The sequence below is a fragment of the Belonocnema kinseyi genome, chromosome 7 (assembly GCF_010883055.1).
Source record: "Belonocnema kinseyi isolate 2016_QV_RU_SX_M_011 chromosome 7, B_treatae_v1, whole genome shotgun sequence".
NCBI classification, from domain to species: Eukaryota; Metazoa; Arthropoda; class Insecta; order Hymenoptera; family Cynipidae; genus Belonocnema; species Belonocnema kinseyi.
In genome coordinates, this window is record NC_046663.1 from 40,441,941 (window position 1) to 40,456,522 (window position 14,582).

General features: G+C 25.8%; 1 protein-coding gene across 1 annotated transcript; it reads right to left on the bottom strand.

The window, feature by feature from the left end:
- Window positions 1-982: 982 nt before the first annotated feature.
- Window positions 983-11,635, bottom strand: LOC117177562. The gene is made up of 5 exons (XM_033368376.1): window positions 11,504-11,635; window positions 6,038-6,154; window positions 5,319-5,459; window positions 1,506-1,642; window positions 983-1,000 (listed from the first exon to the last, which is right to left on the bottom strand). The coding sequence occupies exons 1-4, from the start codon at window positions 11,568-11,570 to the stop codon at window positions 1,530-1,532; spliced, it is 438 nt and encodes a 145-aa protein (XP_033224267.1). The 5' UTR covers window positions 11,571-11,635; the 3' UTR covers window positions 983-1,000; window positions 1,506-1,529.
- Window positions 11,636-14,582: the final 2,947 nt, after the last annotated feature.

The window sequence follows — 14,582 nt, forward strand, 5'->3', positions numbered from 1 at the left end:
ATTCAAGAAAAAAATTTAGTTAAATTATTGAATTTTCAGATAAAAAGACGACATTTTAACAAAAAAGTTAAACCTTCAACCAAAAAGGACGACTTAAAAAAATGTTGAATGTTCTACGAATAATTAAATTTTGAACCAAATAATAATAAATTAAATTATATGAAATTAAAAAAATTAAACATATAAAAATTAATTCTTAACCAAAAATATTAGTTTCTGTGACTATTCAGGCAGTACCAGCGACTAAGCAAATGGCTGTCCCAACTAATACAATAGCAGTACCAAATATTAAAAACTAAATACTTGACCCTACTAACCATTTTTTTCAGTGCAATTCAAAAAATGAACTTTGAACGAAAAATAGTTGGATTTTCTTATTAAGTTCTACTAATTCAGTTCGCATTTCAGTGAAAAAATAAGGAAAAGTAATTTATAGACTAAATTGCACAGAGTTTTCACGTTTAATTAATTTAAAAAGTTTATATTTTATATGTATATTTTTTCCTTTGGGTTATAAAATATTCTAAGATTGGTGGGGATGGGGGTTATAAAATCTCTCGGTATCTTAAATAAAAGGAGGGGAAAAGGGTTTGGAAATTTCAGAAAATAAACTTACGTAATTTGTGGAATAGGATAAACTTTTATTTTTTATTCATTAATTATTTTGTAAATGTATGATTATTGCACTTAATCTTAATACTTACATTATTAGTTACGAAAAAATCTGTTTCTTCAATTTTTCAAACAGATTCTTTTTTAGACAAAATTATATATTAAAAATCAGTAACATTTAAAATGCCATAATTGTTATTATTATGATGTAATAAACTTAAAACTTTATTAAAAAGTAGATAAATTAGAGAAGAACAATTCCAAATTTTCAAATAGCGTATAAGATTAAAAATTAAAACATGAAAAATGTACTAATGGAACAGTTTTAAATTTAAATATTAAAAACTACCGATAGATTTCGTATTCGCCTCTTGTTGTTTACTAGATTCTGTGAACAAAAAATTGATATTTATTATTTAAATTTAATCTTGTTGTGATCAAAATTGTTAGTTCGTTCAAGAAAACTATTTTGTAACATCTAAAATGTTTCTTAAAGCCTAAAAAATAATTATATTTAAGCTAACAAATATTTGGTTAATTTAACCAAATAAGTTGGTTCAATCTACAAAAAAACGTTTGTTGTGCTTACCAAACTTGCTAGTTAGTTAAATCAAACGGTCAATAAAATAATTTGGTTAACTCAACAAAACGATTTTGTTGCTTCTACAGAAACTAAAAAATTTGGTTGGGACAACCCAACTTTTTTTCGGTCAGCCAAACATTTTTCTCAACAGTATACCCTCCCTTAAGTATTGGGAATTTTATATTCAATTAATCTTGGATGTTAAACTTTTTACAGAACCTCAAAGTACCCTATGGTTAAAAAAACTGGATGCTTTAGACAAAATTTTGCATTATAGTTATTTCAGATGGTATTGTAGTTTTTAAATTACCAGCAGGACAAGGAAGTTTTAGTGTCAGCCGTGTGTATTTCGAGGCACCTTCCACTTGCCACCAACGTGTTGTGCAATAAGGCGTCCATTGTTTGTCACCGCATCACCATCTCCCACTTCATCAGGCGAGGTACTTTCTGATTGGATAAGAAAAATATATTCATTAATTAGGTTAAAGATGTTTTTAATTTTAAATTTTTTATAGATCCTAAGAATTTTTTATTTGTTCAAAAACTATAAAGTTTAAAAATTTAGAAAATTTCTAATTGCAAATCGTTAAAATTAAATAATTTTCAATCATACATTTCAAAAATGAACTATTTAAGACAATTTTCAAATATATATTTTTTTCACTAAAATTCCTGAAAACTGAAAAATTTTTAATTGTAAAACTTAAAAATTGTAGAATCTTTTAATTTACAGAATTTTTGGTTGCTGAAAAATTACATTTGAAAATTATACATGTTTTAGGTTTTATACTTAAAAATGCTGTTAGAATTTAAAAATGCTGCTTTTCGATCTTTAAAATCCTTAAAAATTGAAGGATATTGATTTACACATCATCAAATTGAAGAATGTCTAATTCTAAATTTAAAAATTGCAGATTTTTCCATTGTAAATCTTTAAAATTCAGCCTCATATTAAAAAAGAAATCGTTTTAATTTCACCATTTTCAATAAAAAACTTTTTCAGTCAATAAATATTTTATCGTGAATATTAAAATTTAAAATCTTTAAAATTGATGAATTTTTATTTTTTTTTCAAATTGAACCGTTCCAGAGAAATGTATAAACAAACCTTTGAAATATAAAACTTGAAAATTAAATAAAGCTTTCTAATAATTCCATTTTAATAATTCTAGAATTTTTAAATTCTAGTTTTTCAAAATCGTAGAACCTTGAATTATAAATATTCAAAATTGAAGAGTTTTTAATTTAAAAAATTGTACCATTCAAAAGTTTGCAATTTCTAGGTTTTATATTTTAAAAACTGTAATTTCAATCATTTACATCTGAGATTTTCCTCATATGGAAAATTTCTAATTAAACACAAAATTGAAGTGTTTCTTTGTTAATAAATTTTAATTAGAAGCTATAAAAATTTTAAGTATTGTAATTAAAAATGCTGTTATTCTGATGATATACATTACAAATTTTAATTCGGAAGAATTAGAGTTTAAAAATAACTGATTTTTGCCATTGTCAATCTTCAAAATTAAGGCACATATTGAAAAAAGGCGTTTTAAATCTCACCATTTTTAATATAAAACTTTCCCAAATAATGAATTTTTAATTATTAAACTCGAAAATTATAAATTGAAAATCTTTAAAATTGAAGGCTTTTAATTTTTATTACTTCCAAATTAAACCGATTTTCAGAGAAATGTTTAAAAAGAACTTTGAAATATAAAACTTGAAAATTTAATAAAATTTTTTAGTAAATCCATATTTTCAAAATTTTATAATTTTTAATTACAGTTTTAAAAATTGTAGAATCGTGAATTAAAAATCTTCAAAATTAAATAGTTTTTGATTTTGAAAAATGAACCACTAAAGAATTCTCAATTTTTAGGTTTTATAATTAAAAAATTTGTAATTTGGATAATTTACATTGGAGATTTTCTTAATTTCGAAAATTTACAACTAAACACTTATATCAGTGAAACTATAGCATTTTTGATATTCAAAGTTATCAAAATTTACGAATTTTTATTTATTCGTCATTAAAATTGAAGTGTTTTAGTGTTGAAAAATTATATGAAAAACTATACGAGTTTTAACTTTTATTATTGAAAATGCTGTTTTTTTGATGATTAAAATTTAAAATTTCAATCCAGCAAAATTAGAATCTTAGAATCTTAAAAATTCAAGAATTTTACATCAAAAATGTATAAAATTGAAGTTTTTTATTTCTGCTAAATTAAACCGTTCTGGAGAAATGTAAAAAAACTTTAAAATATAAAAATTGAAAATTAAATAAAACTTTTTAATAATGACATATTTTCACAATTCTAGAATTTTGTAATTTCAGTCCTTCAAAATTGTAGAAACTTGAATTATAAATATTCAAAAGTGAAGAATTTTTAATTAAAAAAATTTTAATATTAAAATATTTAAGTTTTATCATTTAAAATGCAATTATTCTGACGATTCACATTAAATATTTTAATTCGGAAAACTTAGAATTTAAAAAAGCAGAATTTTTCTTTGTAAATCTACAAAATTAAGCCACGTATTAAAAAAAAACTTTTAAATCTCATCAGTTTTCATAGAAAACTTTTCCAATTAATGAATATTTAATTGTGAATTTCAAAAATTCTAAATTGAAAATCTTAAAAATTGAAGGATTTTTATTTCTTCCAAATTAAACAGTTCCAAAGAAACGTTTAAAATGACTAACCTTTGAAATATGAAACTTGAAAATTAAATAAAAGTTTTTAATAATTCCATATTTTTAAAATTCCAGAATATTTAATTTTAGTTTTTAAAAACTCTAGAAGTTTGAATGAAAAATCTTCAAAATTGAGGAGTTTTTAATTTTGAAAATTGCACAATTAAACACTTTGCAATTTCTAAGCTTTATAAATAAAAAAAAGTTGTCATTCGGATGATTGACATTTGAGATTTTTTTAATTTGGAAAACTTTCAATTGAACACTTATAGCAATGAAACTATACAAATTTTTATTTAAAAAATTTTCAAAATTTATGAATTTTTATTTATTCATCTTCAAAATTAAAAAGTTTTCAATTGTTAATCTTTAAAATTGTATCAATTCGAGAAAAAAATAATTCGATATTACGTCTTCCTAAATTATATAAAAAAATGAGAAAAGCATCAATTGCAAATTTTGCTGAAAGACTCTTTTGAAAAAGATGTTTTAAATTTCATTATTTTAAGCCATAAATTTAAAAAATTAAATTTGTCGGCGAATTTATAATTGCATATATCTTCAAAATGGATCAATTTTGAGGGTGGAAAACATCCGAGAAACTCTTAATTCCAGAATCACTCAGAAAAATATTTGTTTCGAATTGAAGAAACCGTTTCTTTAACATAATTTTTTTATTTTACCAAAAATTACTCGAAAATCAAGAAAACCATTTTAAATCAGAGAGACCCTTTTGTTGGGAAAAATGTCTTGGAATTAAAGAAAGTACTAGCTTTTTCTAATCACTCCTAAACATCTCAAATTATTCAACTACTTATTAATACAAGCTGAACATTTTCCGAAACAATTGCGATGTTAATTAAAATGTAATGAAACGAGATAATAAAAATTTCTCAAATCTTTTATCAAATCACTGAACTCTTTATTTTCAAAATCAATTTAGAAGATTATAATTCTTGACTGAACGTCTTAGATATTTTTATTTAATGTTTTTACTTGAGAAATAGTCATAAAGATTAATAATAATGAATTTTCCCTTGCATCTAGAAAAGTAGATGACCAAATCTAGGAATCTAATTAGTAATTAATTTCATAAATTGTAAAAGAGTTTTCATTTTTATTGATCTGGTAATCTAATTGAACCAATATTGAAGTATTCATAACGATATTACGTACATCCATTTATTGAAATGATACTGAACTTAAACTTTAGACTATTATTTTGTATACGTAGATCTTCTATGAGGTTGATAGTTAAAAATATTATGCAACATTTTTATAAAAAAAGCTGTTACGTAATTTACGGATAGTCTCTGACTTCAAGTGAAAACTATTTTATAAATCATTGCAAGGGTAGATCCAGAGGACTGTTCTGGATCCTCTAATATTTAAATTTAAATTGTATTTTAGCTTTGAAATTACTTCGTCCATCTTGATTAACCGTAAAAAAATTATTTTTATTTTTATCGTAGAATGATATCGCTCTCTGATGTGAATGGAGCAGCATATCACCGTCTTTAAAATTGGCTTCATTAAAATCCTCTAGATCAACTGCTTCTGAAGCTGTAAGAAAAATATTTTTACTTATTATTTGGAAGATATGAAATTCTATAACCGTCTATACATTTTTGTCGCTGTTTGGAGTTCAGCGTTTTCGAAGTTTTCTTCCCTTTTCCAAGTATCCCCGAAAACTCGTTTTTTGAAAACACATTTTTTTTGTCTTTGTTACGTCATCCTGCTATTGGTCCAAACTAATGAATGCGAAGATTTGGTTCGGCACATGGTCCCGCTTTTAGCAGTGATCCAGCTGGGTGTCCTGGCTTTATTGATACGCCACGATGGATTCAGTATTTTTTTTACAGATTTTTTTGATTGGCTTTGAAATCTACTTAAGAAAAACGCCTACGGAAAATTTTGGACACATATTGTACTTTACACGGCAACCCGGCTGAGAGTCAACAGTAGGTATTAACCGTTTAGGGGGCAAGTCTCTTTCAAAAGTCTTCAGCACCCAACGCCGTTCAGCGATAAAAATGTATTGGCTGTTAAGAAATTAATATTTGATTTTTGTTCTGAATTCCAATATTTTTTTTAGCTCGAATAAATCATAATATAATAATATTTATTATTAGAAACCAGACTTTGGTGGGATTGTCCTCCTGCATTCGTTTCCCTCAGGGCAGTTATGATCGCTTCCCGGTCGTTAGTCGCCATCACTCTTAAGGTATGCGTATCAGGTACCACATGAAAAGTTCCATCTGCAAAATATAATATAGGGATTTTTCCTAAAAAATTCGTTGCATGAACTTCAAAAGTTTATTGATGGTCCAAAATAAAGATAGCTCAAATGTAATGCCCCCTGTAACAAACCATAACAAAAATTTTCTACACCCACTCATCTTACTGTTAGTAATTTTTATTTTCTAGAAATATTTTCTAGTTAATGCTAGTAGAATTAGGTAGGGTGTTCGAGAACTTCATTTTAAAAATTCTTTGATTTTTCCTTGACAAATTTGCCATTTGTCTTGGCCATTACTAATGAAATAACAGTATTTAAAATCTTGTAATATTTTTAACGTGGAATCTTTCATAGACGGAATAAAACAGTGTTTCGAAAGAAATTAAAATGTTTTAAATCTTTTTAAACTAAAAAAATGTCCTTTCTACGGTAAAAGATGACTTTTTAACAAGATAAGTAAATTTTCAATAAAATAATTAAATTCTGAACATAATAAGGTAAACCGACCATTACTGGGATAGTTACGAAAAGCTAACCTACATAAACACATTTTGAAAATGGTGAATTAGAATTTTTGGTACAAAAACAGTTATAATAGTGACTCATACATTATTTGATTGATTGAAACAAAAAATACTTTAATTATTTTAGAGTAAATTAATATAAGTGGATATTTTTTAAGCTAGTCAGATCGCCCCTTAATGGGACAACAATTACAAAAGAAGCTAATACTGGGACAAGGAAAATCCAATGGGGTTTATCGAAATAAAATGAAACAAGTAACTTACAACTATAGATTACATTAAAAGCAAGAATGGATTGTTATAAATCATAAGGAATTTATTTTTATCTTTTTTTTTGTAACAAAATCCATATCGACATGTTAAAATTTTTATTAACAAAATAACAAGATATTATTAAATTAAATTCACTAATATTAAAATTTAAGAAATTCAAATTAGACCAAAATCCAAATTAAAGTCCCATTTAACGTCCAATGATCAAATTGATGCAAAATCCTATTAAATACAAATTTTTCTTTCCTCCTTTTTATTTTTGTCCGAAATTTTTATTTGTTTTTTCTCAGATTACAATAGGATTTTTGGTTTTTGTTTCTTCGTTGTGGTCCAAATTTGGCCGTTGGATTCTTGTTTTATTTAACAGGATTATGCATTAATTAATATTAGAAATATAGTTTCTAAGCTCCACGCTTCATGTTTAATTGATTATTTATTCTAAAATAGTTGTTCAAAGTAGCTTATTAAAACCTCTAATTCTAACCTCACATTTTTCCAATTTCTTAGGTAAGTAATTTAAAAGTAACTCATAAATTATATTTTTAATCAAATTAGTGAGTACGCATTAAGATTTAATATTGTAGATTCATATTAAATATAATAAAAACTAATAAGAATAATATTATTGACTTACTTGCAAATTTAACTTTTTATTTGTAAATTTTGATGTAGAATTCATCTTAATTAAAATTAGTTCATAAATTGAAAAAGTTATTCAATGAATTTCAATTATTTTTTGGTTACAAATTTTATTACTTGGTTGACAATTTCATTAACTGAAGAATCTTTTTGATTGAAATTTCAACTATTTTGTTGAAAATTCGACTTTTTGGTTGAAAAATTGATCTTTTTAATGATAAATTTCATATTTTTGAGAAAAAATGCAACTGTCAGGTTGAAATATTTTTTCTTTTTTTAATGAAAAATCTTATTTGGTTGGCAAATCATCTCTTTTAGTAGAAATCTTATCTGCTTTGGTTACACTTCGAATTGTTTGGGTGAAATTTCGTTTATTCTTTTTATTAATTTTTTTCCAATGAATATAATTGTTTTTAATTCATAATTAGAACATTTTTTGGTTGGCATATCAACGATTATATTTTGTTATTAGAATTATTCTTTTTTGTAGAAAATTAGCATTTTTTATTTTAAAATTCAACAATTTGTTAGAAAATTGAAGTATCATGTTGAGCAGTAGAATTAATTTAAAAAAACGAATTTTTAATAAAACTGTTAATGAAATTCACATATTAAAAAAGATGAATTTTAAAACCAAAAAGACGAATTGTTAATAAAATAGTTCGAATATTAATAAAAAAGACGAGTTTTCTTCAAAACAGTTATATTTTTAATTGAAAAATATAAATTTTCAACAGAAAAGTTAATTTACCTCATTTATTTTAAAAAGTCAATGTATAAGATTAATCTCAATAATTAGAATATTTCATATTAAATTTTAATGCATATTCACTTATTTTTATTCAAAAATTAAATTTATGAGTTGCTATTGAATTACTTGCCTAAGCAGTTGGCAAACTTTGAGGTTAGAATTGGAGGTTTCAATAAACAACTGCAATGGTAACGCAATTGCGCAACACACTTTAAAGTGTCCGAAACTGAAACAATCAGCGACAGCTTGTCTCGGTTTAGGCAAATTTGTCCAGAAATTGTCCAAACGCGGGACATTAAAATATTTGTAACTTATTGAATAAACTTCCTTAAAAATTTATAAATTTTATTCTTAAATATATTAAAAATACTCTAAGACATTACTTTTTCTGTTAGTGTAGCAAATTTCAATAATACAAGGCTATAAAAGTTATACGGGAAGTCTTGAAATACAAAAAATGGCGAATTTAGCAGCAGTTTATTTACAAATTTTATGGAGTATTCTTTATTTTTTTTACTGGATGTATAACTTATCAGAACAAACATAAATTGTGGTAATATATTCAAAAGAACTTCAAAAATACTAGAAAATATTTACTTGTATTATTTATGTTGGAAAATAAAAGATAGCAAAATGTTTAAATTCTCCACCTAATAGTTGCATTTTTATTGTATCCAAGAAAGATGAAATTTGTAAGGAAACCAATGAATTTTTCATAAAAAACGGCAAATTATATTTTAAAGTTAAAGTTTCATCTGAAAAAGATTTCAGTTCATTTTTCAATAACAAAATCTGTAGTTTAAACCAATAATAAATATTTTACGAAATAGTTAAATTTTCAACAAGGCAGTCGAATTTTCCACGAAAAAATATGACTTTTTAAAAAAATAGTTTAATTTTTAACAAAAATTCGCATTTCCATCCAAGAAAGATAATTTTGTTTGAAATAAATGAATTTTTAATTTAAAAATAAATCAAGCAAAAGTCAAACTTTCATCCAGAAAAAATATTAGTTCTCTTTTAAACACCAAACTTTTAAATTTAAACAAAAAGTAAACTGCTTACGAAATAGTTAAATTTTCAACAAAACGGCAAAATTTAAAAGCAAAAATGATGAATTTTCAACAAAATAGTTGCATATTTATTCAAGAAAAATGTAATTTCTGCTAAAGCAGGGAATTTAAAAATCCGAAAGAAAAAAATTTCAAAAAATAGATTGAATTTTAAACCGAACAGTTAGATTTTAATTTAAGGTAGATGAAATTTCTTCCAAAATAGATAAATTGAAAAAAATTTAGATTCATGTTCACTTTCTAACACCCAAATAAGAATTGTAAACAATCAGTTAATTTTTTTTAAATAATCGAATTTTTAACCAAAAAGTATGACTATTTAACAAGCTTTTCCAATTTTCCATCAAACATTTACATTTTTCAACAAAACAGTTGCATTTTTTCGAAGAAAGATGTAATAATTATACTGAAAAATATATAAAATTTTAATCAAAAAGACAAATTTAAGAAAAAAATCGTTTCCATCCAAAAAAGATTTTATACACTTATTCACTCAATCTTGATTACTTCGTTCCGGATACATTACCGCCTCTCGTACAATTAATTTGATTCGTTTTTTTTTAAATATATAAGTCGATGTTGTGCAATATATTAAAAAAGGTAAAGAGGCCCTTTTAAAAGGAATTCATTTTTAAAAAACTTTTTTTCTCAAAATTTACTTCTTTCTTCTTTAGTTTAAAAAAATTAACAATGTTGAATTTTTGCGAATTTTTTTTTTTTTTAATAGGAAGAAATTGTTTACCAAAGGCCAAACTTAGAGAATATGTAATCCATATTATCGACAATCCCCATGACAATCACATGAAAGAAAAAATAATAGAATATGTATGTTTGGTAAAAAGATACATAATTTTGAAAAATATCTTAGCAATTATTATGAAATTATAAGGTTATCTTCAACAGCTCACTATTCCTGAGCAATCTTTTTGAGCAAAATAGAGAAATATATGTATCTTTATTTTGAGTGTAGAATATCATGCTATTATGCAAAAATATTCGGACCTTATGCAGACGTCATTGTACGATTTGAAATGTATTCAGTCTTCAGTTGACTTATCAGCAAACAAATATGAATTAAAAAAAAAAAAGATTAATGTTCGACGAAAAGAGTGAAATTTTAAACCCGAAAACACGAACTTTTACAAGTCAATTGAATTTGCAACCAAAAAGGATGCTTTTTCAAGAAAATTGTTAAATTTTCTACTAAATAATACAATTGATAAAAAAAGGATAATCTTCATGAGAAAGTTTTTGCGAATGTGCAAAAATTCCGTAAATTGGTGAAGGATCCCGTCCCCTCTATCGTAAGAAATGGTAACAAATGGTCTCGACCCTCCTCCGCCTTCAGATGTTACGTAATTTAAGTATGGTTCCTTAATGTTAACACATGCCTCTACATGGAGAGAAATTTCGAGAGATTAATTCACGGAAATGCTCTTTGATTTTCTCACACCTTTAGTGTGAGAAATAACACTTGCTTTTAGAGCAAAGATCGTTGCTTTTAAATCAAGGGTTCCGAGATCTTGTTTCTCGCGCTAGAGATGTGATAAAATCAAGGAGCAGTTCCGTGAATTAATCTCTTGAAACTTCTCTCAGTGTAGAAACGCGAACATTGTTTCTGGATTCTAGCAGTGCTCCGGGGGGTATTCTGGTTTTAAAAATACACGATGACAGATTCAATATTTCTAAAGATGACAAAAATAATTTTTTTTAAATGCATTGCATTTTCCACAACAACCGTGTGGCAAGCTTTAAAACAAATATTACCCATTATTCATATTATCCATTTTCCATGGAAAAAAGGGAAGAAAATGCAGAAAATCTTGGAGGCGGTGATCGCCGGCTTTCCACAGATTATCACAAATTTCAAAAATTCAAATAAGTCTAACGCAAAAAGCCACAACATTTTTGTCTAGAGAGAACATGATAAATTGAATTTCCTATAAGAATATGTACTTTTTAAGTTCAAATTCTAATCTTGTTTCAAAGGTCTCTAGGGGCTTACGCCGTTCAGAAAAAAATAATTTATTGGCGGTTCTGAAATGAAATTTTTATTTTTCTTCTAAATCACAATCTTTACTTTTTTGAAAAAATTCATATATACTAACTTTGATAAATATAATCACGATGCGGCTCGAGGCCTAGTGATCCCATTTGCCCCTGAAGATGCTCCATACTATCCTGATGTGATGTGCGAGAATCCACTCCATAATGATTATATCTTTCCCTACGATTCTCTAATTGTCGAGAGGTAGTTGGTGTACCAATTTCTATAAAATACAATGTATTTTCATCCAAGATTTTTGTTAACAAATCCAAAAAAATTTGCTATTGGTTCAAACCAATTGATAGCTAAAATGTAATTTAGAAGGCAGTTATTATTAAAAAAATCAAGGGACAAAATTCCGATGAAGTATGTATATTTTGCGAAAATAGGCACACTGCATTATGTATTTTTAGAGTAGTATGTCAATTTAACATTTTTTGTCCATAGAGAAATGTGGAAACATTAAAATCTTAACGATATTTGGAGGTTAGATTTGATGAAAAGTGAATTTAAGATTTTTTTATGCGTCTTTAAAATCAACGACTTAAGGGCATGTGAAAACTTAGAAAATTGTCGATTTTACCAGTTTTAGGTTCCGCCGGCTTTTTTTCTAGAATAATAAATATTTTGTCTCAAAAATTTAGGAAATGATAGCGATCATGCTAACGGACGCCCCCACACACTTTTTTGCAGGTTAATTTAAAAAAGTTTTAATTTAGCAAAATGTGACTTATTTGCATAGCGCTTAGGAATTAGTATCGATTTTTTCAGTATTACATTCTCCTGGCTTTTTGCCTAAGGCAAGAAATATTTTGTCGTCAAAATCTAGGAAATGATAGCGAACATGCTAACGGACGTCTCCGCATACTTCTTTTGTGTTTTTTTTTTCAACAATATTTTCACTTTGCTAACTACGTGTGTCTATTTTGAGGTTATGTGTGTTACAATTCTCCCGAGCGTTACTTTCAAACTATACAATATTTTTGGCGGAAACTTTGGACTTACAAATAAACATAGTAACTAATCTGCCGGAACTAACTTTGTTTGCGGGCAATTCAAAAAGTTTAATTCATAAATAATTTACAAATCATCGGAAAGGCAGAGATGAAAAACGACGTAACCTCAAAATAATGGATAAAATTTTTATTTTGCACAATAAATTTTTTTGTTATTATCCCTCAAAAAAGAGTCCGGGGACGTCCGTTATGATATTTTATAGCATATCCGAATTCAGTTTTAAAATTTTTTAATTTTTGTGGAAAAAAGGCAGGGGAACTGTACCCGATTGACCACACGACGAAGTATTACATGCCCTTAATTAAAAAAAGTTGCTTATTATTCTACATTACAATATAAATTTGCGCTTTGTTGTGCTTTTCCATATGCTACTGCAAAATGCGCCAAAAATAATTTAAAATATTTTTCCGAAAGAAATGGTAAAATTTTGAAATTTATAATAGAATGTAAAACTCTCAGACGTAAATATTGCAATAACTTTTTATAAAAAATTACTTAGAATGGACAATAAAATAGTTTTTGAATTTATAACAAGATTTATTGAAAAACAATTTTTCCTGAAATTTTGTATCAAAATTTAGAATGTGTAAAAAAAAAGTTCCACGCAATAACTTTTGATTTTTATCCCTTTAATTTCCTGTTATTGTGCCCATAAAATGCCTCCAAAAATGCAAAACAGCAGTTTTCTAATGAAATCATGCTAAGGACGGTATTTTTGTAAATTTTTCAACATTAATAATTTTTAATCAATAAATAATGGATTTTCAATCGTTTAACATATTTCGTAATTATTTAGACAATTCTCAATTCTTGAATAATTTTTTCTCCTTTAATTTATGTAAAGTTATTATTTTCTGGAATTAACGACACAATTAATAAATGTTAAAAGAAATATATTTTTTAGGATATTCGGTAATTATTTAAACAATTTTGATTTGTTTAACAAATTTTTTTCCTCTGGAAAGCCTAAAAAGTTATTATTTTCTGGAAGTAATGGTACATATAATAATGATGCATACATCTATTTTTTAAGGATATTTAGAAAATTATTTAACACTTTTCATTAGTTCAAATAATTTTCTTCCCTGTGAATCGACCTTCGCTGTGAAAAGGCGCAAGTTAATGATTAATTATTGTTTAAGACCTGCTAAATGTCAAACAGGAAAATATTACTTTCAATATTCGTTAATTGTGTAGTTAATTGCAAAAAAGTATAACTTTCTACCATTTACATGAAAAAATTGCTCAAACAAATCAATGTTGTATAAACAATGAAAATTGTCGAAAAAATTACCAAGCAACATTAAAAAGAAAATATTACTCTCAACATTTGTTAATTTTGTGATTAATTTGAGCAAAGAATTTTTTACGCTTGATAGAGGAAATAATTTTCTTAATGATTAACGACATTTTTTAATAATGAAATCTGTTTAAAAATTACAAAAAGCGTGTTAAACCAGAAATACAACTCTTGACAATATAAAATTATTTTAAAACTGAATTGGAAACTCGTCACTAATCGATTAAACTATTAAACTATTAAACTATTTTTATTGTTTTTGACATGTTTCAGGCACAGTAAAAGGGTATTGGAGAATGATAGTTTAAATTATTTTTGGGGATTTAAGACATAATCTAGAAGCACTTGAGTCCAAAGTGATCGAAATTTCCCCGTTTGATGGTACATTTTTTGCAATTTTTTCGAACAGCGAGATTTTCCCATTTAAAAATCCATTTTTATTTTAAAAGCCCGGGCATCAGTCAACGCTAAAAAAGATAGATATTTAAAATCGAATTTTTGTAGGTATAAATTTGGACCACCATAGATTGGCTGCTATATTCGCCACAATAGTTGCAGTCTTTTTTAATGATTTTTTTTGATTGAATTTTAAATCTCGGCAGAATAAACGCCTATAAGAGATTTTAAACATAGACTGCAGGAAATTCTCGAAGTTATCAAAAGTTATCAGTAAAATACCATGAAAATCTTAAATTTCCACAAATTTGATATATTTCAACCAATTTCACAATTTTTCACAAATTTCCTATGTCGTCATAAATTTTTAATTATACAATTAGGAAATTTCCCTTTCGGGTTAAGCGTGACTCAGGTTTTATAAACT

Bases quoted from the DNA above. Each gene is read 5' to 3' on its own strand.
- LOC117177562 (XM_033368376.1), bottom strand. From the start codon at position 11,570: ATGGAGCATCTTCAGGGGCAAATGGGATCACTAGGCCTCGAGCCGCAT. The intron at 6,155-11,503 runs GTTAGTATATAT...TATATTTTGCAG, and splicing joins TCGTGATTATATTTATCAAA to ATGGAACTTTTCATGTGGTA. The intron at 5,460-6,037 runs GTCTGGTTTCTA...TTTTTCTTACAG, and splicing joins AGGAGGACAATCCCACCAAA to CTTCAGAAGCAGTTGATCTA.